This window comes from Zonotrichia albicollis, chromosome Z (genome assembly GCF_047830755.1).
Source record: "Zonotrichia albicollis isolate bZonAlb1 chromosome Z, bZonAlb1.hap1, whole genome shotgun sequence".
Classification (NCBI taxonomy): domain Eukaryota; kingdom Metazoa; phylum Chordata; class Aves; order Passeriformes; family Passerellidae; genus Zonotrichia; species Zonotrichia albicollis.
The window spans coordinates 33,383,367-33,410,103 of record NC_133860.1 but is presented as its reverse complement, the minus strand read 5'-3'; the positions used below and the strand labels follow the sequence as shown (position 1 = coordinate 33,410,103).

The following is a 26,737-nucleotide window of genomic DNA, read 5'->3' as shown; positions in this document are numbered from 1 at the left end:
AGAACTCTGCTGAAAACATATGTAGCACTTCCCAGTGTCATAACCTACCTTAGTGAACATCCACACCTAGTGACATCCAGGATTAGCTGCGTGCAATGAAGCTCCTAAAACAAAAAAAGCTGATGGCTGAATTAATGGTGCAGTTTTCCAGTGACAGTCAGATTATTTTTTCCATCAGTTAGAGGAACTCCCATTAAATTATTTTGTTTAGCACAGGCTATGTTTTTCTTGTATGTCTTTTGCCAAGATCACTCTAGCTGCCAACGTCTTTACAGTTCAATCCAAAACACTCCTTATAGGTTCACATTTGAGAATTTGACTTCAATCTGATTATATACATTTATCTGTGCCTACTGTTATGCGACACTACTACTAACAAGAGGATTTTGTGTGACTGTAGCTGAGATACTAAGATAAGTCCTGGCCCTACCTGCTGCAGTCATGAGTCAGAAATCTGAAGGCACTGAAGTACAGTGCTTCGATGTATGAACTCACAAAGACTGACGTGTAAATAAATAGCTTTAAACTCACAGATATGTACCTCTTTTATTTAGTCTGACTTAGTCTGACTTCTGCATCACTGATAAAGGTATTGAAATTTGGAAGTACTCATGGTCTTACTTGTGAAATAAATGAGCTTGAAGTTTTCCTTATGTCACTTCAGAACTGGGGAGTGGCCAAATTGTAAACAAATGAAAGGAACAAATTTTTCTTTCTTCCTGCTGTCAAATTTTTTATTTCTTGTTTGTTTTGGATTGGCAGTTGTGGAACATTGAAACCAGAAAGAGGCTGAGAAATATGTTTGGCCACCTGTCTGTAATTGAGGCTGGAATCATTGTATTCTGAGCAGGTGAGCAGTAAAGTCTATTCCCAGAAAGAGCCCTGCTGCTTTTACTCAGGCAAATGACTCATTCATTTTAGCTGATTTTCTTGGCTTTGTTCAAATGTGATTTACCTCTCCCCCATCTCTCCCCCCATCTCAGAAATCAGTAGTAGATTTATTGTATGACAGGAAAGCGGCCAAAGAGGATTTAACCTGTTTCTGCAGTCTCTGTTTCTTACTCTCCTCCCAAAAATCTGTCACCACTTGCAGAATTTCACTATGCCTTGGAACTGTGACTGGCTTTGTGCAAAGCCTGAGCTCGAAATCGTTTTGTTTCCAGTGGATCTGAACTTCAAATACCATGGCCTGCCCTGTGCTGGGGAAACAGTGTGTAACTTAGATGGCCCCACCATTGATATCAAGACTCCATCTGTCTTCCCAAATGCACAGGAGAGCAGGGCTGTTAGGAGCTGCACATCTCTAGCTCTCTAGTTGCACACACTCTCTAGCTCTCTGCAAGGAAAGGCCAGCTCATTGTTATCTGCAACGCAAGAAGGGATGGAGTGGTTGACCTTTGCATTGTCAAGGGTGTATTTTTAGTAGCAGGTGAATATTTTGCATTTAGGTATCATTTCAGTATGTGGGCTCAGATGACAAAGATCAGATGTATTCTTGTGGGTTTTTTTCCATCCCACTTTCTGTTTCAGATCTTTGACTCTCACGTGAAGGGGCTGAGGAGACTTGTGCATGATGAATGCCTCTGTGATTTTAAAATCATATGTTAGTATTCTGTTTTACTTAAATAGAAAGATAATAGCGAGGGTAGGCTGACTTTATTGTTAACTCACAATGAAACTAGTATCTCTTGATAAGAGCTGCAGTGGTAGATTTATGTTTGGTTTCACAAGATGTTCTGGTTGTGATTGTATGAGGTCTGCAAGGTGGAGGTGCAAGGAGGTACAGGCATACCAGCTGAACAAACAGTTAATAAGCTGCAGTTGCAATTGTGCTGTGTGGGTTAGGTTACAAGGATGCGGGTGTAACATCCTGCCAGTGCCAAGTGGCATAACCTCACTGCAGTAAGAAATAGTTTGGGTTCACATTTCTTCCTGGCCAAAGCAGTGAAAACAACAGGAACTTCGGAGCAGAAATTGATGACAACATTCAGTGTGAACCTGTGAACTACAGTTATGGTTGATGCCTTAAGTTTTCTTTTACTAGGTTTGAAATTAACCAGATAATTCTAATATTAGTGCAGAGTTAAAATAACTGCACAAGGAGAAAAAAAAAAGTACATGGAGTTAATATTAATTGTTACTAAAATTAGAGCAACATTCTTACACTGAACTTCGCTGTGAAGTTTCCAAAGTATCAGTTGACTTTGGGATTACATTGTAATTGTTGTGGTTAAAAATAGTCCAACAGCACATCATCGTGAATCTGTAAATAAATTTCAGTACCATAAAGTCCATTACACAAGCACAACACAAGGACATATCTTGCAGTAAGTCAGGCTTGTGTGTGCATTTGCAGTGCTTCTAAGTAATTCAATATGTATCTGAAAAACCTTTAACAGTCATTGTGGGAAAGTTTCCGGTTACTAACCCTTATTAATATAATTAAAATCCTTAAATAAATCTGTTGCAATAATGTCATATACCTATTTCTCAGATACCTAAAAGGATTGTATTGAACTTGCTGGTTTTATTTCAGTGTCGTACTAGTTTTAAGTGTGAATTTCAGCAGGAATCTCTTCTGATTTGTCATAGGATTAATGTAAGTAATATTCATAAAAAATGGCAAAATGTATTGCAAGGTATTTTCAGTATTTTCAGTTCAACTCCCATATTAATGTGCAAAAGCCATATCTAGGAGCTAAACTTTGTCAGTAGCAGTGCTTCCAGGCAGGGTATTCCTTCCTGCCTTTGGTAGACTGACACTGGAACAGAGTATCAGACTTATGATATTGTAGAACTGTGAATCCATTTCCGAGCAAGCAGCTGGTGCAGCAGTGTCAGGATGTGCAGATTTTTCTAAAGCCTTGAAGTGGGAGGGAGAAACAAGGCAAGGGAAGGGACAGAACCAAAGAATACAGGTAACTTGCCAGAAAGCCCTTTAGCAGAACAATGCAGCTTTACACTGCCTCTCAGTTGGGCGTGGAGTCACACCTGGCTTTGGCAAAAATCACCTAGTGAAAGGGTTTTTAATGGAGAACAGGCAATAGTTTACATCAAATGGCTCAGCAGTTGAACAGAGTGTAGATTAGTGGCACAGAGTGTGCTCGTGGAAAAGAAACGTGAGAGTCAGCAGGTGTTCCACCCAGCTGGAACGGGGCAGCTGCTTGGCTGCATCCTGCTGTCAGGCACCTCCGCAGCCAGGGTGTGCTTTGGTAGCTCTTCTGGGCTTCCTCTTAGTGAAACACTGCTGTTCTGCTGCTTCACTCTGATGTGGTTTGCTTCTGAAGAAACCCTGGTGTGATGGAGCTGCTTTTCATGTTCCATTACCATTAAATCTATGCTGTCTGTTCTCGTCTGCAGTGGTTCACTACTAGGATTTGCCCTTCACTCTGAAGTTCGGAGTGCTCAGCACCATGTTGGGATTCTTTGTCAAAACAAACAAATCATTTGCAGCCTGAAATTTTCACTAGCCAACATGTTGCTGGTAATTTGGTCTAGAGGCGGTACATTGAATATCTGGCCTAGCAACCCTGGGGTGAAATTGCAGTTGCAGGCACTGAAAATCATATGTCCTTTCTTAGCAGTTAAAGCATATGAAGAAGGCATGTTGCTCAGGCAATTTTCAAATTATCTGACTGATGTCTATTAGTATCTTCTGTCCGTAATGCAATTAATTTTAAAACCAGTTCTCTTAGTAGGTAAGCTTGCTAGGGCTTTGATACTGGATTAGTAAGCCTTTGTAAATATATTGCCAAACAGAAATAATGTTTATCACAATTTCTTGTATCTATGTATCTTCACAGAAAAGTTTGGTGTTGTAATGTTTACAAGTTTGCAAACAAGATATTTTGATTTTTGGGGTTTTGGAAAACTACCTCTGCTGCAATTAATTTGATATATGAAGTTGCTTTTGCCCTGCTGACCATGTTTTCATGCCATTGTTGGTGACAAATAATCTAAAGAAGGAAATTTTAAATAAAATTATTTAAGATTCTTTATGTAGTGTCTGTCTGTGTGGGAGATAGGTCAGGTAATGCTAATAAGAGGCAGAAGAGTAGAGTATTTACAAGCTGTTTGTTCTTCCAAAAGAATCTGAGGTTGGACTGGAGTGCTGGGGTTAAATAGTCAGGGAAATTTATTGAAACATGTGGAACTGAGCTTTGAGAAGTTTTCTTCAGGTAGATTTTGGGCCTTAGACATATCCTGGAAGTACCCTGGGAGAAACCAGTGCTCTTGTAAGCCCTGTAGGCCACTTTCCTTAGACTTCTGTGGCGGCTTGGCTTAGGCAAGACTCTATCCTACTCGGTTCTTCTGTGCTGATGTGTGAGTCTGTGGCCTCTGAAGGGCAGGCAGAGAAGTTGTAGTTTCATGAGGGTGTGTGGAACAGTATAGGCTATGAAACAAGGGCAAGGGAAGCAGCATTGGGAGTTCTGGGATCCTGCTCTGCCCTGAGTGTAGATGCTGAGTGCTTGTAGTAGTTCATTTTAACAGCTAGACTCCAAGCTAAAATGCCTCTGTTCTTCCATCTGACCTCCTAATCTATTCTGGCATCTGTTTTCTTTTTATTGTTTAGGCTATGACCTGGTGTCCTTGGCAGTCGAAAGTCCTTGCTACATGAGGTGGAATGAAAGATGGGATTTTGCATGTCTGGCACATGAATTGTGAGAAAATCATCCAAAGTGCAATTACAGATTCACAGGTGAAATGATGAAATGTCTGCACACTTCGGCTATGTTCTTTTTGTATAGCTGTGCTGATTTGGCATACTGCCACTGACTTTGAGGGTGGTTCAGCAGTGAGAGGAGCAGCAGGATTTTCTCTGGATGTGCAATTGTGCTGTTCTCATCTCCACCATGTGTGATTGACTCAGAAGCAGTTTGTTGTTTCTCATTCACCACTTCTGTCTCCCTGCAGAAGTGATGGAAGAGGAGACAGTCTTGAAGCCAGGCACTTTTCATCGTCTTTCCTTGCTGGCAATGACAATCTTGGCCAAAACTCTAAATGCAGAGAGAATGATGAAGGGGAAGAAAAGTTCCCAGAGCACTGGAGTGAGGAGAGGTGTAAGAGTCAGAGAGAAAACATCTGCTTTCTGGAGTTTGAATATTAGGAGACAAAGGAACAGGTTCTCAGCTGTAGTGGAGCAGCATAATTTGGTTTGCTGGAGCTATTACAGTGTAGCTAAGGATGTGTTTTGAGGGTTTTTTTATACTAATAGGTTCTTACCATGTTTAGATAGGACAATAAAGCAACTGTACGTTGAAGAGTTGAAAACAAGTAAATGGCCCTTCTAAATAAATAGGCAGATGATTTTGCATCTCACGATGTAAGGATACTGAACCAGCTTTCAAATGATGTCTAAACCAAATCTCCATGTATTATTTAAACATGTCTGTGCTTTGATGAAGGATTTTGCTGTGAATAAATGTGTTGCAGAGTGTTTCCCTTGCACCCTGACAGAGAAACTGGAGTTCCTTGTAGCTCTGTATTGTTCCATGGTGCTGCAGGGCGACACCATATGCAGAGGTTGTTTCTTGCTAAGCCTCCTTGTCTCTGGTGTTATTCATGAACAGAAAAGACCAGATCATTGATACACAGACATATTCCTGCTTATGAAGACCCCTAATAACTTACTATAAGAAATTAAATATAGGGAAAATTGTGGAAGTATCAAGATACAATCAGAATAAATGCTGTGGTGGATGATTGCGACTTAGATGGTTCTAAGTCAACCTCAGACACTTTTAACCACATAAGTTTTACACCCACAGAAATGATCTGACAAACTGTAACTGAATTTCATTTTATAAACCTCTTGCAAATGCTGAAGACCCCAGCTAAGAATGAGGACCTATCAGTACCAGTTGAGCACTTTAGTAATTAAGAGTGACTGTCACTTAGTATATTCAGAACAGAATGACAACTGAAAGATAATAACCTTTTTATAGCACTGGATCAGTTTTTGAGATGCTTCTGATAGAACTATCATAGTAATTTACTAGAAAACAAAAAAGAAAAAGAATAATTTTGGATGTCCATTCCTTAGAAAAGTTGTTGTAGCTGTTGCCTGCCTGTAGGCAGGCAAAATATGTAATTGCTTTGAAAATTACCTGACCTGAACATGGTATTGAAACAATGAAATAAATCCAGAAAACTCCACTCAAAACCCATGCAAATGAATAATTTCAACTTGTCTGATTTCTCCCTATTGCCCTCCACTGCTTTTTGACTTAAACTGACTTAAATTAAATTTCAATCAGTGTTACGGACAGTTTTGGGTGTCTCCAAAGATTATAACTCAACTTCCTCCCTCAGAGTCATTACAGACACTGAACAGACACAGCATAAGGAATTCACCGAGTTGTAAAATCTCAATCCTAAATATTGACAAAGATTCTGTATATTTCAATAACTTAAGAAGAAGCAAATCTAGAAAATTGATCTCTGCTAAAATAATTTAGTGGTGTTGAAATTAAAATAAAAAAGTTTAGCAGGAACTCATGTAGCTCAGCACCAGGACAGCAGGTATTTGCATTTAGCCATAGTGTTTCCAGTGAGCCACTCTACCAGCTTCACAATTTAAGGGCAGACTTTGCATTGGCAACAGTGACCTTCATTAGGTGTCAGGGCTGCACAGTTCCTCACATGTTTGTCCTTGTAGTAGCTTGAACTAGAAGAGTGCCATTCTCTTGTGGCCACAGGGAACTCGGGTACGAGTGATGGGGGGACAGAGGTCGCTCACATTCATTTTAGCATGTCACACATGACTTCTTACTTTCATGCTTCCTTTTAGGATGTGGTTTATATGTTCTGCTTTAGAAACTACTACTCAGAAGATTTTTTTTCTCTTGGGGGTTTAGCCTACCAGTGTGACTGCCAGTAACTGACCCAGCCAGAAAAGACAAAGTCCAGTAACTTCAGGGAACAAAGCTTCAAATTTCTCTTGCTGCCATGTGCCTAAAAACCTCACTCGTTTTCCTGGCATTGGCGTAGCCCTAAAAGGTACAAGAAGTCTATGAGGTAAATGCAGTTCTTGAGAGTCCCAACTGAGTTGCAGATTCCTCCTACCTTCAGTTCAAGTTCAGTGTCTGCTTGTGGGTGAGATTTTTCAACAACCACATTAATGAGTTTGGTACATTCTTTGTGCTGCTAGACTGGGTAGCTTTCTGCTTTCCATGTGTAGTTCCCAAGACTTACTACAACTGCAGACAAACTGCAAACACAGTTCCACTAAATGGCTTAGTGGAGTCACTGTTGTAAGATCTCTTTAGCAGTGATAACTGAGCAGCTGGAGACAGTATCTCATTATTGGATCAGCTGCTGCGAGCTGTCTGCAAGGCCTGTGCAGCCAGATGGGAAGGCTCAGCAGTGAGAGACATTACCAAGCACAGATGAGACTGATATTGTGAATGCATGGACAATAGTAGTTCAGGTTCAACGTGTTCCTTTGGCAGAAATGTCTCCTCAAAGTGGTGCAGACAGGTAAAGCCTACTCCCTATTAAGGATATATTTCCTTTAGCTCCATATTAATATGAAAACAGTGAATAGAGGATGATAGCTTCCCACATCCTATGCAACATGTTTCTCTGCTGCAGTAAAATGAAACAAGCCATAGTGTGGGTGGTGAAAATGACTGGCATAATCAGTGTAGAATTCTGATGTATCTTTCCTTTTCTTTTGTACATGTTTTATTTTATAGGTAACAAAGGGAAAGTCTTGCATATAACCCTGAGCTCAGATCAGAGTAAGTTCATTTTTGTTGCAGTGGATGGGATGTCTTGTCTGTGGAAACAACATGGGTCTGGGGAGAGCATGCACAGCAACAAAGCTTTTTAATAACAGTTATTTGAGCTCATTCTTGTGACTTTTTTTCTTGAAAGCCAGTGATTAATGTAGTCAGCCCATTCAATAATTCAAAATATGTGTCTTCCTTCCAATAAAAACATGACAAAGGACAGTACAATTTATTTAAAAGAACAAAATTTTCTTATCAGTCTATTATGTGAAATGTTAATAGCTTGTCTTAACCTAAAGGAAAAATATCCTAACTCTGAAGAATAATGTAATGTATATTTCAATTATATTAGCAAACATGGAAGGAATCCAACTGTGTAAAGCACTAGCATAAAGTGTTAGGTCCTGCTTTTATCTTTGATTCTTGAAATAAATTTTACATTACCTTAGCATCCCCACTGATAATTCATACACTAATTCATAATATAATTCACTAATTCACTAATTCACACACTAATTCATATATATTACCTTGAATTATTCAAAGACTATGATGAGCAGAGATCAGTTCAGGGGTCTGCCTTGTTCTTTGTATCACATAAATTGTCTTATGGAATCTGTCTAAATACTTCTTGAGTTCTACCTTAAATATGTAATTAAATAGAAATTATTTACTGGGAATTGTTTATTGTTTTCATAATGGTTATGATAATTAACATAATTGGGAAAATGTCTTAACTAGATTTTTAATTGCTTCCTTTCCTTAAACCCACCAACTATATTTGACAGTGATTAAAAATACAAAAAAATTGCATAATAATTCTATTATTATGCATAGTTATGTAATAAGTTAATTAAGAATTCAGATGGGCATAGGAGCATGCTATTTGGGCTGAACACAACTGTTAGTTCATTTCATAAGGGTGCCAATTCAATTCTGGTTGCCAGCAAATAGTGCAGCTGTCATCATATTGTGAATTTTATTTAGTGCTCACAAGGAATAAAACCCTTGGACTTCAACATGTATTTGCCTTGCAAGATAGGGCCTCAGAAGGTATTCAGATACAGATCAGTAGTGCTATTCATTGTGTTCTGCCTACAAACACCTTTGGAGCTTTGCTTTCATTGTTAGGAATGATCAGAGGCAAGGGATAAGGATTCATTCTTGCATTTTTATATTAAAAGCCCTCTGAAACTTGTATTGTTTGGAGTCCTTTCTTTTATTTTTCTTTTTTTTCACAACTGAAAATTTAAAAAATTTAAAAACTGGGAAAGATTAGGATATTAGGGGACTAGAGAAGTGCTAGTCTGTGAAAAATAACACTGTGGTGAAATGCATGAAAAGAAATAGACAGGGGCACAAGTTGTCTGTAAATGAATGTGAAACTATCATGTCTTTAGTTCTCATGATTTTTAAGACCTCATCTTCTGCTGCTGGCAAGTTATGTGGTCTCTAACTTTAGCTCTGGAAGACTGGGACCCCTCAGGTGTTTTAGCCAGTAAGAGATTGCAATAAACCTGCTACTCAGCTACTGGGTTCTCATGTCATCTCATGTGGTCTTCAAAGAAGATCAAAAAATGGTAATACTGGTTGTCAATTGAGAAATTGCTGCCAAGAAGCTGATGCCCAAATGTGGGAAATAGCTTATACTGTGCTTATCTTCTAATATGAGCAAGCTTGTTTATAGAGATTTTATCAGACAATTAGAATCTGATTTAAATACTCAAATAGTATTTTAAATAATTTAAAAGGTTTTAGGAATAGTAAAAAACATTTCCCCCCACTTTGAATGTTAAATAAATGAGTAGAATTAGTCTCTTTGCTCATGCATTTTTTGATTTGCCCAGAAATTCTTTCTTTCCTTTGGCAGCACCTAAATTATATTTATATCATTTATATCCAGTATAGGAGGAGGTGCATGACACAAGATGGGAGGCTGTAGCATGGAAGGACCTGACCAATACCAACCATGCACATTTTGTTGGATGCTGAATTGTCAAAATAAGAAAGGCTGTTTCTTAGACTAAGAACTTCTCATATCTTAGTTACTTTACTGCTCAGTGTTGACTAGTCAAGCTGTATTGCCCCAGATGTATTTAAGCACAATATCTAAAAGTGGGAAAAGCCACTGATTTCAAAAGCCCATAACTATGAGAGGACCTTGTTTGTGTGACCTGTAGATCCATTATGTGACCATGTCTGAGAAGACATCCAAGTGTGCATTCCAGACTGTAAGTAATTTGAAGTGAAATTAAATGCATACTCTAGTGCTTTTTTCTGAATGTGCAGAGTGTGAAGCTGCTGAAAGCTGGCCACGTTCTTGCGTATGTTCCTCGTTCTGCCAGTGCAGAGGTCTTAACATATGAAGTCTTGGTCAAAATGTGAAATCCTGACTTCCTCCCTCCAGAATATGGCATTCTTTTAGCTCACTGTCAGTTACACACCTGGTATGTTGCTCAGGCCCAGGATGGACAGAAATCAGAACCCGTTTCGAAGAACTCAACTTGTTCTTTGTCTGTGGTCTGTATCCACTGAAAGCTGAGTCTCCAGGGGTGGCACAGAGGTTTGAGAAAATTTGAGTTGACTAAAATCAGATCTTCATCCCTAAAGTTCTGTCCAAGGTGGGGCACTGTACAACATATAGAACCCAAAACTTAAGGTCAAAAATAATTTTTGCCTGAAGAATAACTTCATTGCTCATACAGTACAAGTGTCTTTCTTCTCAGGTATATCAATATGACAAAACAATCATCTGGAGTATGAGGACTGAGGAACCCATTTGTTCCCACACTTAAAAGCACTGAGCAGATGGGGAGATGTGCCCAGTTCTGCACCTACATGACCTGACTTGATGCTACCTACATACACGTTAGGTGAGTTTCTGTGATGTGGTTTATACCTGTTGCTTCCTTCCAATTATCTCATATAGCCAGACTGAGGAGAAAACAGGGACATCAAATTATCATAGTATTTTTCCTAGCTAGTGTGGGCTCCATTCCACAGTGGTGAAACTCTGTGGTGAATGGGCTCATATCATGCCTCTTGAGCAGAGACCTCTCCATCTAGAGGAAAATACAGTTCTCTCTTGCTTTTCTAGAAGTTTATGCTACTGGCAGTAGTGACAGAAGGTAAAATTTTGTTTTTACCCTGTAAGTCCAACTCTACAGGCTTATTTTGTGCAATTCACTAAAAACATCCATGTGAAAAAAACACCATTTTTAAAGTATTTTGGGGTAGGTCCTAAATTTCAGGCTACAAGAGGAAAGCTGCACATTTTTCACATTTTTCTGCAACACATTTCTTCATGCATTAAAAACTTTTCCTTGGTCAGAACCTATCCTTCCAGATCTCTAAGGTTATCCAACACTTGGCTCAGAACCATCTGGAAAATTAGGAAATACTTGAATTACAGGATTTGAGAGGGATTTTCCACTGACAAGGGTGCTGTTTGTGACTTTTGGGGAGAAAGAAAAATCCTTCCGAAGAGGAAGCAGAATGATGAGATAATGCAACAGCATGAGGAAAGAAAGGCAGTGAAAATCTGAACAAAGAAATGAAGAAAGACTAATGTATGGGAAGGGTGAAACAGGCCTAGGTGAGCTGCAAATTGATAAGGACAGTTTTGTTTCCTGAAGGTTTTCAGAATTAGTTTTTGCCTAAGCAGGAGTTTGGTAGTTGGCAAGAATAAAAAATTCTGAAATTTCTTATTTCCTGTGTGTTTAAACATAGAATCAAGTCACTGCTTTGGGTGTTGGTAGCAGTCAGTAGGTCAAATTCTCCTCTCAGTTTCACTGATGCAATCTTATTTGTCTGAGGTCTTTTTCTCTGCTTCTGCTTTGCTTTTGTGTTTGTGTGTCCCTTTGTTTGTACATATTTTATGTTTGGACCAAGAGTGAATAAAATAATTTATGAATAAGAATAGGAATATGGAAAGTTCTGACTGTGTAATGTTTGTAACACAGGGAAAAAAGATGTTTTTCATAATCCAAACTTCCAGTAGAGGTCCCTGTAGTTCAGGCCTTCTTTATCTTTACCCTTTCTTCTCTAGTGAGAAAACTACTGTCTCTTCTTAATGACATTAGGTAAATGCAGTTGTGTAAAAAAGTTTTAGTTTGTGCTTTCTCTTTGTGTTTGTAAGTAGTGCTTAATTACTAAGGATGGATGGAGCAATAATTTAAAAATTAAAATCAAAGCAAAATATCTCCACCACTGAATGTTCCCTGCGTTCTCTTAGCTAATGTCTACCTCCAAATAAAAACCTCTTGAAGCCACACAAAATAAATCCAAGCCCTTTTTGAGGTACTCATGGCATTGAAAATGCTCGTCTGTTAATACAGAAGCAGGCAGAAACATTTTTCACAAGAGGTCTATTTGCTGCTTGACAAATACTTGTTTAAGCCCTTAAAAATTTCACTGCATGTCTGAAGCAGCACTACTGGCATCATAAAATTAAGAGTGCTTTATATTATCAATAGTGATGTATCATATTGATACAGTCATGTCATTTCTCTGAAGCATGGGCTTTCAGAAATTTTTTTAAATACAGTGCTGCTTATTTTGGTATGTTTTGCAAACATTTAACATGTATGGAACATTACACAGATAGTTAACAGATCCTACAGGTAGTACATGGATCATCTATGCTGCAAGAGACAGCACTTTCCACATAAATTGACAGCTGAAAGCAGCAGATCTTTATTGCCATTGCTTTATTAAATGCAAAGTACGTAAAGGGATAAAATCTAGAGGTTTCAAATACAAGACAGTTAGAAAATTAATACCTATGCCCCACAATTGCTGCAATTAAATTTTCTGAAGCTTTGCAATCCACTACATCTATAAAACCAAGAGCTTTGCTGCAGAGAAACAAAGTTTTTAGGTGTCTGTACTTGTACATAGCACACCACTGATTTTCAGAAGTCCAGGTACAAAAGAGTGCTATATATACTTAATAAGGAGTGAGGACCCAAACAAGGATTAGATTCTTGATTTGAAGTACCAGTCCGTGTAGAGCTCAGTGTGAAAGAACATGCACTACAGGGCTGTTGGAATCCTCAGCCCCAAATACCCCCAAATGACTCCATGGCTGACAGTGTAAGCTATAAATGCCATTGTAGCAGAACTACATCAAGCTGCTGAAACTCAGTGTGAGAATACCTCTTTTACCAGACTACTGAAGCTGTTTTTAAAAGCCCATTTCATTTACACAAACCATGCGGCCCAAACCCAATCTGCTAGGCCCCCCCTATGGTTTTCCTTATCCACTTAAGGTGTTGCTTTGTGAGTCGAGTGTAGACACCAGGGCCATCAGCATTGCCACATTTCTTCTTCCCAAATGAAGTGATGCCTCTCATAATATTATTACATCTTAAAGGTCCACCAGAGTCCCCCTAGAAAAAGGGAAAATACAGTCATTCAAATCAACAAAGCTAAAAAATGTTTCCTTTGAATAAAATTTTCACTAGTTAGATGAAGAAAATAAAAATGTAGCCAGTGTTATTAAGGATCATTTTTTCCTCCTTGGAAATTAGGATTTCGGACAGCAAAACAAATGAAAAAAAAGGCTTAATATAATTCAATCTAATCATTCAAGTGTGTGTAATGGGGAATGAATCTAGCTAGGGAAGAATCAGTCTCTTTGAAAATGAAGAAAAAAAGCTGAAAACTTTCCTCATGGGAAGTGTAAGCCTCCAGAAATTAAAATCCTTTTAAATGCAATATTTAAATCTTTTAAAATGTGGTAATTCTTACACAATCATACACTTGACTTGGGATACAGTTAAAATGCTTTTTATCAGCAAAACCTATTTCAAAGTCTTCTGACATCAAATAAGTTGTTCCACTGAGATTATCAACTTGCAAATGGGCTCATAAGCTGTTTTGTGGACATTTTAGTATTAAACTCATTTTATTGAAGATGAAGATGGCTATCTGCCATGCCTGGACACAACTGCAATATTGAAATGCTGTGAAGGTGAATTTACACATCTTAAGTTTTGATTTTAAGGATTGGAGGAACAAGCTTTAGTAAATTCACTGACATTTGATAAAATTCTTCACTGATTTTAAGAGAGAGGTTGTAAATGTGTAATGCTGGTACATTATATTTTATTTTTATTATACAATTTATGCAGTCATAGTAGATATACTTACACGACATGAATCCTTATTCTCAGCTCCTGCACATATCATGTTCTTTGTTATGACAGGTTTGCCATTATAATGCTTTTCATCGTTGCATATTTCCCTCCTGATGACAGTGACATTGACTTCCATCAGGGCAGAAGGGAGCTTGCCTGGACGATTTCTCAAAGGACTTGTAGTCATACCCCATCCTGCTACTGTGCAAACTGTTCCTGGTTTAGGATCATAATCTGAAGATGGCAGGGGGATTGTTTGCACAGCTTTATTAAGTTTTGCTCTTCCCTGAAGCTGTAGAAGATACAGAAAACAGATATGATGGCACAGAGTCTAACAGAGGCCCTTGCATATTAACCATTGGATCTCTCCCATTATGGTAATTAATGAAATCCCTTTCTGAGATTCCTCAATTCTTTGTGACAGTAGTTATGTCATCAATGTAAGAGTGGGAAAATGAGTATTCTTTGTCTCATGAGAACCCACTTTGATGATCTATTAGCTCTAAAAACCGTCTTATTTTACTTCTCTGGCTCTCAGACCATTTAGAAGACAAAATAACAATAATTACGATGCTGGCAAAATTGAAGATCAGAAAACCCAGACATTTTAATTAGAACTCCTTTTCAGACAGAAAAGTGCTTTTAACCAAATGTTTTATCTGCATGTGGTTTTATTCCTTTATGGAAAAGCCAGAAACTGAAATGTTTATCAAGCTCCAGAATGTGTATAGTAGCCGTGGCAACAATTACAGGAATTGTTGATTGCCTTAGTTACCAGTGCATCCCCAATTCCCCAAGCTGTTGGATTAGCAGAACAGACTATATCACTCCAGAAAAAAAGGCCCCAGAAACTCCCTTGGCTCATCTCCCTAGATGAGAAGAAGGAAGAAAATAGTTCAGTGTAGTGTTATATTCCGTAAGTGATATATAAATCTGTACCTGAAGCAGCATAATGTCATTTTCCTTGGTACTTGGGTCGTAGCATGGATGAGGAATATGTTTTGCAATCTGAAAAGCTTGCTGTTCTTTTTCTCTTTTTTTTGATGAATGGGCTCCAAGAATAACTTTGCTTTTTTTCCTGAGGAAAGGACTACATAGTTATTTGGATTCACTTTGATGTAACCCTAAATTTTTTTGCGGGTAATAATGTGGTGCTATAATGACCAGCTGCTACAGTCTCTTTTCCTGTGCCTGAAAAGAGCAGTAATTGGAAATGTCTAAAAGATGACCCTGTTCATACAATAGCTAAAAGAAAAATATGACTCAGTGAATCAAACTTCATGCTATCTTATTTTCATCATCCCAGGAGCACAGAAAAGTTTCACGTACTTGACGCTGTATCCATCCCTAGTGTTCCTTTTTGGGAACTGAATGAGTGGTGAATCTGGTGGATGCACCAGATTTGCTGGGGGCACTTTTCTCACCAACAGTGTCCTCTGTAATTTGTTCTGAAAATTTAGGAAAATAGGCCACAGCAGTGTTAGTTCAGATATCCTGACTGTATTGAAATGTACCATTGCTTTACTCTAACATATTTCAACACCATTTTCTGAATCTGTGTGAGACACAGCTCATTCCTCTTCTCTAGGTCTTTTTTCTTTAACTTCCTGTGCTTCCAAGATCCTCCAGTGGTGTCAGAGTTGTGCCTGCTGTGGCTCTCTGACAGAGACCAGCAGCCTGGCACTCCTTGGCCAAGCAGGTCAAGCAGACATTACTGCCTGACCACAGGTACAGCTGATTTTGGGCAGACAACACATCCCACAGCTCAATGAGAGAATATTCTAGGAGATGTGTATATTGGCACTCATTCATGTCTTATTGTGGAAAATGCAACCCTGGAAAGCGGTTGCTCCTTTCTTTCATCTACTGAGAGCTGTCTGTTGACTGAGCCATCATTAGGTTCATAATTAATTGTATTTTCTCTTAAACAGAATCTCACTTGGAAACATTCTTTACTTTCTGTTAACACACAGCTTTTGGGCCCAGTGCTCTCTTTACAGTAGGTCCCACAGATCTCCCTGTCTGGACAAGGACAGGACAGATGGATACATTTCTCTGGTGTCTGCAGAGTCCAGTGGCTCACTGGTCCTGGTGACAGAGCCTGTGTGAGGTCTGGCTCAGTAGCAGCTTCAGTCCTCCTCACAAAAGCAAGTAGGGGTGGGATGTAATTCAAAACTCACTTCTTGCCTCGCTAAAGGACTCAGTAGAGCTAAATATCCATTTGCATCTTGATTTGGGCAGGAGAAGAAAGAGGGCTGGCAAGCCAACATACCAAGCAAGGCAGAGATCTTTCAGTGTCTCCTGTCATCTGTTTGGAGGATTTTTGCCCCTGTGTTAACCACATGCTGTCTTTTCTGCAGTCAACTGTGTATCTCTTATAGAATAAAATTACAAGAATTAATTTTTTTTCTCAGAGCAGCAGTTTAAACTGGACACTCCTCTCATCTAGTGCACAGGTTGACTGAGAAAACAGGGATAAAACTTTTCCCCAAATTCACTGCTTCAGTATTGCTATTCTAAGCTAATATGCAGCTTGAAGTTTTTAGATATCTCTTCAGAAACAGATGTGATCAGTATACTTTGTTGTATTTTTTTACTCACTATAACAAATTTGATGATGGAACCTATAATGCACAGTAATTAGAACTTGATCATGGTCATGATAAATGGATAAAATTACCAGATAAACTAACTCTCCTGCTTGAACAGAGATATCAGACACCCACTAAGGACAATCTCTGAATCAAGAGTAAGAACTTACGTTTTACAGTGTGCAGCTGTTAACACCCAGTTTTCCTTAATTAAAGCTCCTCCACAAATAATTCCTCTTCGTCCCTTGATTTGGGCCATGAATGGTCTTGAGTGTGGCGCTACTTCACTTCCTCCAATGATATCCATACACAAACCTAAAAAAGTAAGCCACAAGACACACAGCTGAGCTGACAAATACTGTAAGACACTCCAAGTCTCTTAGAAAACATGCTGTTATAATTAGAAAGGATACAGACACACAAATATGCACATATATCATCACAATGATGGTTTTCAGGGTAGAATTTTAAAACTGCTCAGCAGAATTATTTCATTGCATTTCAATAATACTGAAACAAGATCAGTGGGGTGAGCTTGGGCAAAAACCCCACACCAAAGTTTTGTTGCTTTTGCACAGATTTCTTTTTTAGGACATTACTGATATGGTTAATTTATTAGCTTTCATCGTGAGTAACAATCCCCCATATTTCCCATATCTTAAATATTGTGCAGGGAAACTGGACTATGTAGTATAAGCCACATTAGGTGAATCTGTTTTCCAGAAAAAGAGAAAATCAAGCAGTTAAGGTATGTGTATGGCTCTGAAAAGAAAGATGAGATAATCATTATGTTTTCTACTCAGAGCTCCTCCAAACAGCTCGGACTTTGCAGCTTTACTTAAGACCCATTCAGAAATTATTTTGTTTGTGTGAAAGACCAAACACATGCTGACAGTTGAATTATAAGAATTCAAATAACAATTGTGATTACTTCCTTTACATTAATACATGTTAGCTTAATTAGAATTCTGTACATCAGGACTTACCTCCAAAGGTAGTAAACTGTGTACTTACCTCCATGAATAGCCAGGAGAATGACAGCAGTGAAGGTGTACCAAGGGAGGAAAGCACCCATGATTTCTGTCTGATGTTCCCTCTTGTTTGCTCTTTAATATACCTCTGTCTAGCAATCTATCAATATATATGCATAAATGAAGAGGATGTGGGTTCTGTTTTTCCTTTTAAGGGGGTAACCACGGCAAGGAAAGCCTCCCCAGCGATGTACCTTACAGCAGAAGTGTTACTGAGAATCTGCGTCATCTGCTGTGGTGTGAAAGCAGGCTCCACCCCACTTTGTGCTCTGTCTGCAGCATTTGCAGAGAACTGATGTACAAGTATAGAGGTGAAACACAGTGGGACTCAGCTCACATAAATTTAGGCTGATTCAGTTGTCCACATGAAGTTGTATACTTTCATTCCAGACACCTCAAGTGGCTTCCAGGTCAGACATGGATTCCAGTCCATTCTCCTTTAATGAAATATCTGTTCTGCTCAGTAGACCCTCAAGGCCAAGGAATCTGATATTTCCTCATTTCAGGATCTGATCCTACCTCACTAGGTTTGTTTGGCTTGGACTGGCTGAGCTTTCACAAAGCACTGAGTGTGGTTTCTTAGCCTATAGCTGAGGGTATGATGATATTTAAAGTGTCTTAAACTGTTTTAGATCTGGTGCAGAAGGCCGTCAGTCTTCTGAAGATGCTGTGTCAGATTTGCCAGCTCTGTGTCTGTGTCTGGAAAGCCCTCAGTATCTCAAATGTGACTAAACGCTGAGTTTCAGGCAACTGAATTGAATCCTGAAAACTCAGGGTGGCTGGGCACTGGAACAGGCTGGTCACAGCACCAGCCTGACAGAGCTCAAGAAGGGTTTGGACAATGCTCTTAAGCACATGGTGTGATTCTTGAGGTGTCCTGTGCAGAGGCAGGGGTTGGACTTCAATGGTCCTAGTGGGGCTTCTTTCAACTCAGGGTATTCTGTGATTCTGTGAATAAGTCTTATCTAGGGCCTTGTAAAGGCACAATTTCTCTCTTGCAAATATATACCCAAAAAAAAAACCCCAAAAAAACTTGCATTAATATTAAATCATTTGGAGTATCAACTATTCTATAACCTATATATTCTATAACCAGTGAAATGTAACTGTCATGCAGAATGGAAGGTTTCTTGAAGTCTTGAGCCCCACAAAAGGCAACCTGCAGAAAGGAGCCCACAATAAAGAGCTTGCAGAAATCTTCTTGCAGAGTTCTTGCTGTATCATATGTTAAGCTCATTGTCCCAACACCTTGTGAGTTTCACCTGTAGAAGGCCTTGGATAGACTTTGCTCAAATTTGCTGTTGCTCTCCCTTCTGGGACAGAGGATAACTTGGCAGGTGTAGATGTAATTTTAGAGACTGTGGAGCTGTTTGTCACTGATGTGTCTTTGTTGAGACACAGTCACCTATGTGCAAGATGACAGCTCCACGCACTGCTAAAGCTCAGATTTACCAAGATTTAATTTTCTTAAATTTTTCTTTTCATTACTAGCACATTCCCTGTAATTATAATCACTTTGTAGCACTGATATTCTTTTTTACACTGTTCTCCTGGACACCAGGTATCATAGGTACAATTCTTTCTTTTATCAGACACAATTATTTGACAAAGTCTGATTTTATGATGTTTTAATTAGCACTCTTACAATATTGAAGCTGTTTCCTGTCTGGACTATGCAGAGACATGATCAGGATGAACACTTGTGAGCAAAAATCCTGTGTGCTCAGACATGATTAAACTTGTAGTGCTACAATGATTCATTCTTGGATGGTCCTATGTGAGGAGCAATGGCCAGTAAAAAGAGGTTTGGTATGTCTCATCTGGTGTTTGCCTGATCTGTTTTGAAAGACATGGAATAAAACATTAGCAAATGTTCCTAGATGGTTTCCAAGTAAATAGATACAGGTAAATCTATGTCTGCTATCTAAAACCTAATTTCTATGGCCTGTATATACTATTTTTCAGTTTCTAATTGTACTTCTATTTACTTCTAAATCATACTTCTAAAGATGTTTCTTCTGAAACTCCATAGATACTAGCATATCCATCCTTCTTCAAAAATCCTTTCCAATTCTGAGAGATCTATTGACATTGACAATAAGAATTAGAAATATGGAGTCTAAACTGTTGTTCAGTATCAATTGATGACTTTCTGTGGAAGCTCCTGAATGACCTGTCTGATAATCTGCAAAATCCCCAATGGCACAGGTATTAAAAATCAGATAGATATGCATATAACCAGCACCAATTTTGTACCCAAATGTTTTGTCAGAGAGTTATCCTCCTCTTGTAATTTACATCATTAAGGCTGAAAATTTGACATAAAATTTTAGGGCGTGCAATTAGTTGGCTGTGCTCCTTTGGTTACGGCAATAACTTAATTTATGGTGAAGTTTAGATTCTATTGGCCTTTTGCATTTAAAGGGAAACCCCAAAGCAAAGCTTCCTTCTCAAGTAAAATTCTTTTATTAGCTCCTCTCTTGCTTACTTAATTGGTCTCCAAGAGGAGAGAGGTATTGTAAGTAAAACACTCTGTCCTTTCTCCCTGTGGTGCTCACAAAGCAGAGCCACTCGCCCTGCAGAAGCCACTGCCTGAGTAAAGGACAAGGTGTGTGTGCAGTTCTGTGACCAGCCTCTGCCTCTGGGAAGGGTTCCTAAGGGCTGCAGGCCCATAGCTCAGTGGATCACTTCCAGATCTGTGCGTTACTGTGCTGAGGTCTTCTATCCCTTGTCTTATACTCTGTCATTTTGACCCTTTTCCTTCCACAGTGACTCTGTTCCTTTTTCCTTCATGCTTTCTTTGGTGCTTGAGGTGAGTACCAGATGTGATTTTAGGACACCGGTTCAGGAGACCAATTTAAATTGTGCCTCTAAACCTTCCAGGTTTGCTGAACTGAGTTCAGGCAGTCTCAGCTCAGCTGGAGGGCCGTTTTCTTGAGCTGGGAAGGGAGGGCAGGACAGAGGTGCGGAGCTGGCAGCTGCCAGGAGCACAGCAAGGCAGAGCTGCCGTGCTTTCCCTGTCTTCTCCTTGGGCTATCACATCCCCAATCCCATCCCAGTGAGTCTGAACACATCCCTTAGTGGCTGGGAGGAAAACTCCCAGGGACTTGCTGGGGAAAGGGCAGAGTGCATGCTGGGCCATACCTAATTTATTTCCTTCTCCAGTACCACTGCCTCATGGTACTTACCTGGTTGTCTTTTGTGCCTCAGCTATCCACTCAGTGTCCTTGTTTCCATTTATTTGCTATGTGATACCAGTGGGAAATGTAGTAGCACAAAAATCATAGTAGATGTAGTAAACCCGGGGAATCCTCAAGGCCTTGCAGCAAATCAGCACTCCTATGATGTTGCTAGAACTTGGCAGAAAGAATCCAGCATTAGATACTCTTCTCTGGGAGCACAAGCCTTCTATTGTTTGGCCAGAGCATGAATCTGTTTCCTATTTTGTCTCTTATGCTGCCTTCCAATCCAATCCAATAAGGTCTCTTATGCCCTTCCAATTTATTGGGAGGGCAAAGCCATAAAGGACAAACATAATTATGCCTTTAGGACTGTCTTTGCAGAAATTACCTGTGGAGAGTCTCCAGTGGGTGAATAATTCTGGGATTAGATGAAGAATGGAGAATGACTTTGGGGAACTGGAGCTGGCTGTTTTAAGAGCTCATGAATTTTAATAGTAATTTGTTTTCTTTTAAAAGAGCTTTGGAAGAGTCCTCTGAAACATGAATTGTGTTGCACCATGTGCACATTTTCAAAATGGGTTCTAGCTAATAAGATTCCGTGATGCAGAAATAAACATTTCTATGCTACAATGTCATTCAACAATGAGATTGAGAGCTGCCATTCTGTAATTCTTGACTAAAAATGAGAGCTAGTTATATTGGGCAGGTTGTATTTCAGGTTATTTCTAAACATAATGAATATGGTAGCAAGTGTTGTCTCTTCTTCACACAAGAGCAGACAGGGTTTTTTGTAGTGGTTTACCAGCAAGGTATGCAAGACATGCATGCAGACACAGAGGTCTACAATACAGAAATGTCTTTCTCACCAATTTATCTATTTTTGTGACCACAGATTAGATTTTGTTTTGTGTTTGGCAGTTTCAGGCTCTAGGGTTTTCTGTATCTGAAAGCTGCTCCTCACAAAGTTATTTTTAATAAAATACAAATTGCTTTATCTTACATGTGTGTGGCTGGTCTTGGCATGTCTTTTATATCCTATATTCCATTACTCATAAAATAACAGATGTTTGACAGTTCTCAGTAGCTTTTGTTAATTTATATATGAAAATTTTCAGTCTTTCATCTGAAGATGTTACCTGGGCAGTGGAATTCTGTGGAGCAATTGTTGGCTGTACCTTGGTCCACAGGAGTGACTTTTGTACTTTATGTGCCCCAAGTTTTCTCAGCCTGGGTCCACAGTTTAGGAGCAACTTTTGAACTCCACATGCCCGAGTATTCCTTCACACTTACATTCATTCTCCCATTTTTTTCCACCAGCTTAAAGATGGCCAGTTTAATTCTCACTTTTTTCTTTTTCTTTTTCTTTTTCTTTTTCTTTTTCTTTTTCTTTTTCTTTTTCTTTTTCTTTTTCTTTTTCTTTTTCTTTTTCTTTTTCTTTTTCTTTTTCTTTTTCTTTTTCTTTTTCTTTGAAGCCAACAAGTACATTAAACATCCTGAGACATCTAGGTGTTATTCAGGGATTAGGCGTTATTTGGTTTTATTAGGAGTTTCAAGAATCAGGCAAGTTTTAAAGAAACTGGAAGAGAGAATCTTGAGAAATCAATCTGCAGTAAAACAATTCAATATTAACAATGTAAAGGGAAATTTCAAGCGAGGGAGCTATTAGTAAAAACTTTCAAACCCATTTCCTGTAGGGGACATTTGAATACAAATGAGTGCATAGCAATTTACAGTGCCCCTGACAGCAAATAGCAGCAGCTATGACACCTGGTAGCTCTTCTGCTCTCCTGCTCTCTTTAATTGTTGTTACCCTGCTAACAAGATGTAAATACTCACCTAAGAGTAAAAATCAAATCCTCAGTTCCTCTGGATAACACATAATGTAACTGCACTTCTGTTGCACTTCAGGTGGCTGCATGGACATTGTTGGAGGACATGAAGTGCATCCTCATTCCTGGCCTTATATGGCTGCTTTCCAGGACAAGAATTTAGGTGTTTTTTGTGGAGGAACTCTTGTGGAAAAACAATGGGTTTTGACAACAGCACCTTGTGAGTAAGTATCTTTAGTTTGTCATTGAAGTGAGGCATGGTATGCAAGCCTCCAAGTGAATAAAGGTGCGTATGGATTTTTTTAATATGTTGTTAAAAGCTGCAATTCTCTCCCTGGAATGATCCTAGAACTTGCGATTGTTTTTAGTTGCCATGAACTACTGGTCTGCATTGCAGAGTTATCTTTGTTAGTGAGATCCTGCCAAATTTACAGCATAAATAATGCGCTGCTAAAAGACCAAATTAATTCTTTATGCATGTGAAAAAGCAATGTCTTAGAGAAGGGAAAATGTCCCAAAGATTTTAAACAAATCTTAGGTGTATGACTGGAATTAAGCCTCAAAATACGCTGAGAGATGAATTCGAATTAGGTGTGGACACTATTGCTCTCATTTTGAGTGGCCTAGGCTCACAAACCCAGAGTGTCACTCATTGACAAGTTGAATGCGAGCGGAAGCTCCTCTTCCCCAGGTGGGAGGCTCTGCTGTTGTGCAGCAGACTCAAGGTAAGGGGGACATCTACTGTTCACATTAGGAAGTAAAATGCCCCGTTTTTCTTCAAATGCTCCCGGAATTGCATTTTAGTTCTGCAATTTCTCCTTCTTATTTTGCCTATCTAAAAGGAAAACAGTTACAATAAACCAGAGCAAACCTGACCTCCTTAAACACAGCGAGGGCAGGTTGGCCAGCCTTCTTCTGTGAGTTAGTCTGAAATAGAGGACACAGTTTCTTCAGAGTGAATTTGACTTTCACTATTTTTCAGCTGAATCAGGTTTGATTGTAAGGGTAGAAATATTCATTCCTAGCATTCTCTGTTTAGCAAATTTACAAAACATAACCAAGTCTTCCTTTTTGGAATTTAGGGACTTTTTAATGGGATCTGGAGTCTCTTACTCTTCAGTCAATATGTCAGGTATAGCCAGTCAGGTACATCTATAAAAATTCAGATTTCTTAGCTGTTCAGTGGAAAGGGCATTGTTTGTCTCTGATCCTATGGAGAATGTGCTCTGGTAACTGATTTGGGTTTCTTACAACACGCTGTTTTGGTCTGACTTTAAGTCTTTGTTGTTGGGGCAAGCTGAACCAGCCTGGTTTCCTTCTCCGTAAGACAGTGCTCAAACAAAACCCACCAACACCTGTTCTATGCCTGGTGCAATTGCAGTGCACGTAAAACTTCTTGATTAATGGATCTCATGTGTTAATAATGTCTGAAATAATTTTTTTCTTGGGCAAAGTAGCATGAATTCAGCAACATGAATCTCTATGTGGCCCGTGAACCACCTGTTGGGGTCACAGAGATGGAGTTTTGAGACAAATCATTCTCTCTGAGGACATGTGCTTTGTAGATAAAAAGAGAAATTTTTGGACTGCAACACTGCCTTTGCAGATATTCTCACAAACAGACTTTCATTTATAAATGAATGAATTATGTCTTTCAGTGGCACATGCATCTTGAATGAAGAAAATTGTTCTTTTATAGTTTGTATTGATGAAGTCTTTGCTCTGGCTGGAATAAATTTTCCTACTTATAGTGAGATTATGTTCTGAATAAAGCACAGGAAACTGGCAGTCTTTGTTCTGCCATATCAAATAATTGGGCTGGGCAAAATTAAGAAAGACAAATATTAATAAATACATTTCTGACGGTATTTACAGAGCTTGAAACATAGTGGAATTTATTGGTTGCTTAACTCTTAATGTTTATTAGCAGGAAGTGAATGTATAACTCTTTGAATTTTAATATTCTCCCTTTTATTTTAGTATTCACTTCTGGGATACCTTGGGTTAGGCAACACACATCCTTATTCCTTAATGTGCTGAATCCTTACAAGGACAAAAAGCTTACTAATATTAAAGATACTCACTTTATCAGAGCATTTACCCTTATGCATAATGCTCAGGATAAGCACCGAGTGTTGATGTGTTTTCTGACATGCTAGTGATGCCAACAAATTTCAGTCCTTTGTAGGATTAGGTCATAAATCCAAAGGAGACCTTTCAGAAATTAATGAAAGGCATCAGTAGCAGCTCCCCTTATAAAAATGGGAGGGTCTTTCACAAAATTAATTCCAAACTCTGAAAATCTCTGGAGGTCAGTTATCAAATGATTATTTCACTAAATATATTTGCAGTAAAGAAACATTATTTTATAGAGGCAAAAAGAAGCTCATGTCAAAACATTGAAATGAATGATATTGCTGCTCTGTTTTAATCATGTTGTTGTGAAGCAACATGATCAAATGTCTTTTGATTGTCCTCAGAAATGTTGTTCAATTCCTGTAGTGACTTTCTTTTCCTGTATTTTCTGTAAGTTCCAGAACAGATTAATTGGAAGACAGCTGTTCTTGGAGCTCATTGGACATCCATCCCTGAAGAAGAACAGCAGATATTTGGGATTATGGAAACCTTTCCTTATTGTCAGTTTGACCACCCTCCCTTTGATAATGACATAAAGCTCCTCAAGGTATTGTTTTAATTACTGCTGTATTTTCATGAAAGGAATTTTGCTGATGATCATTTTGGCTACTCTTTGGTACTGAAGAGTACATTGTTTAGATAACAGTATCACAGAACAGTCTATTTTTGGTTGTATTAATCTAGATGAAGTTAGGCTCTGTGAGCAGAGGTGATATTTCAAGCCCATTTTGTGCTCTAAAAAACCCTCTTTTTAATCAATTCTCTGCCACAACCCCTCCAAACCACAGAGCACATTCTCCAGTAATTTTTCAAAGGCAATGCTGAAGGGACATATGCGATGCAGTCTGGCTCACATCTCTATTCCAGCATTAGGTCTTGTGCTAGACTAAGTAAGTAAAAATGGAGATGAAACTTACTGTTAATTTTCTGGTGTATGCAGGTAAAGTGAAAGTGTGGATAATACAGGACATACAGACTCAGCTCTAGGAGCACAGACTGGTCACAAAGGGCAGTAAGCTCAGGACACTGCAGAATGAAGCATGGAAAATGTCCTTGCCAACATTATCTTTTGATGCCAAAGTGAGGCAGAGCTGTAAGAATTTGAAATTACAGGGAAGTTGGGACTAGATGTGCTTTAAGGTCCCTTCCAACTGTAACATTCTATTATTCTATTATTCTATTATTCTGTGACCAGAATCTGGTATTTAGTGTTTAGCTGGCATCACATTTGACATAGCAATGACATGGGGAAAAAGGTAACCGTGTCCCTCTGTGTGCTATCAGGAACACCCACAGGGATCTGTGGCTGATCAAGCACCTGATCATGGTTCATCTCTGAGGAGCTTCTTCCCCCAGCTGTTGGTGAGCATTCCATTCCTTCTTCCTTGTCAGCATAGACCAGGCTTATCTCACTGGCTTCTCCTGTGGCCACTTGTCAGGAGCACCAGGGCATCTGTGAACACAAAACCAAAATGGAACACTAGGAAGTAATATTTCTGGAGCTAAAAATCACAACTCTGTTCCAGAATGATACAGGTATCTCAAAATCCTTTGACTTTGATACAGAAGCAAGGATAATACTAGTACCAAAGCTTACCTCCCATCTCTACACTTCTGCAGTAATGGAGTATTCAATGGCTTGGAATAAGCTTTCCATCTTTGGAACTTTCCAGCAGCACTGGCAACAATAACTACAAAGTTTTTTTTTTTTTTTAAATAATTTTTTGATTTGTTGGAATGCATTTTTTGAAACATATAAAGCTAGAATTTTTTAGTTGAGAACCATGCAGCACACTGTGAAATGAATCATGGTGCAGTGATCATAAGACTGAAAATGTCTGTTCAGTACCTGTGAGCCCTTACCAAGCACACTGAGGATATATGTCAGGGTTTGGATGTGTTTTCATTTACTGACCTCTGCTGAAGGATGGATTTGTCAGGCAAAGGCCAACAAAACACAGACAATCTGAATCATTTAACCCCTTTAGAATGTCTCAGAGCAAAAATTGGCAGTCTGAATAGATTGAGACCTGATTTTTCCTCCATTATGTTGCTGCTTTTGTGTCTAACTGCTTATAGTTTTGTTTTCATCTTT

General features: G+C 38.9%; 3 protein-coding genes and 1 long non-coding RNA gene across 7 annotated transcripts in view; 2 read left to right on the top strand and 2 right to left on the bottom strand.

Moving 5' to 3' along the window:
- Positions 1-836: 836 nt before the first annotated feature.
- Positions 837-10,549, top strand: LOC141727280 (uncharacterized). The gene is made up of 4 exons (XR_012578307.1): positions 837-850; positions 4,574-4,699; positions 7,698-7,742; positions 10,460-10,549. It is a non-coding gene; the product is annotated as an uncharacterized LOC141727280 (long non-coding RNA).
- Positions 10,550-12,415: 1,866 nt separating this feature from the next.
- On the bottom strand, positions 12,416-18,483 carry GZMA (granzyme A). Of its 2 annotated transcripts, none has more exons than XM_074533669.1 (5): positions 17,479-18,483; positions 16,635-16,779; positions 14,813-14,963; positions 13,887-14,165; positions 12,416-13,123 (listed from the first exon to the last, which is right to left on the bottom strand). In XM_074533669.1, exons 1-5 carry the CDS (start codon positions 17,537-17,539, stop codon positions 12,968-12,970), a joined length of 792 nt encoding a protein of 263 aa, XP_074389770.1. In that variant the 5' UTR covers positions 17,540-18,483; the 3' UTR covers positions 12,416-12,967. The 2 variants fall into 2 exon arrangements, with proteins under 2 accessions (XP_074389770.1, XP_026651436.1); XM_026795635.2 differs by having other exon boundaries at positions 12,419-13,123; positions 14,813-14,951; positions 17,479-18,482.
- A 1,869-nt stretch (positions 18,484-20,352) lies between these two features.
- The window catches only part of SNX18 (sorting nexin 18), a 211,659-nt gene continuing 205,274 nt past the window's right edge, over positions 20,353-26,737 (bottom strand). Inside the window, exons 2-3 of one of the 3 annotated variants that reach the window (XR_012578305.1) lie at positions 25,961-26,095; positions 20,353-20,851 (exon numbers count right to left, since the gene is read on the bottom strand). Coding sequence is in view for 1 of the 3 variants with exons in the window: in XM_074533667.1 (XP_074389768.1) it covers positions 26,052-26,095 (44 nt within the window). In the remaining 2 variants the exon portion in view is untranslated. Of the gene's footprint in view, positions 20,852-22,151; positions 25,095-25,183; positions 26,096-26,737 lie in introns of those variants that run through there. The other 2 variants (XR_012578304.1, XM_074533667.1) reach the window with 2 other exon arrangements.
- ESM1 (endothelial cell specific molecule 1) overlaps positions 25,050-26,737 on the top strand; it is a 25,291-nt gene continuing 23,603 nt past the window's right edge. Inside the window, exons 1-2 of the mRNA XM_005490659.4 lie at positions 25,050-25,189; positions 25,927-26,004. The gene's annotated coding sequence lies outside the window, so the exon portion shown is untranslated. The remainder of the gene's footprint in view (positions 25,190-25,926; positions 26,005-26,737) is intronic.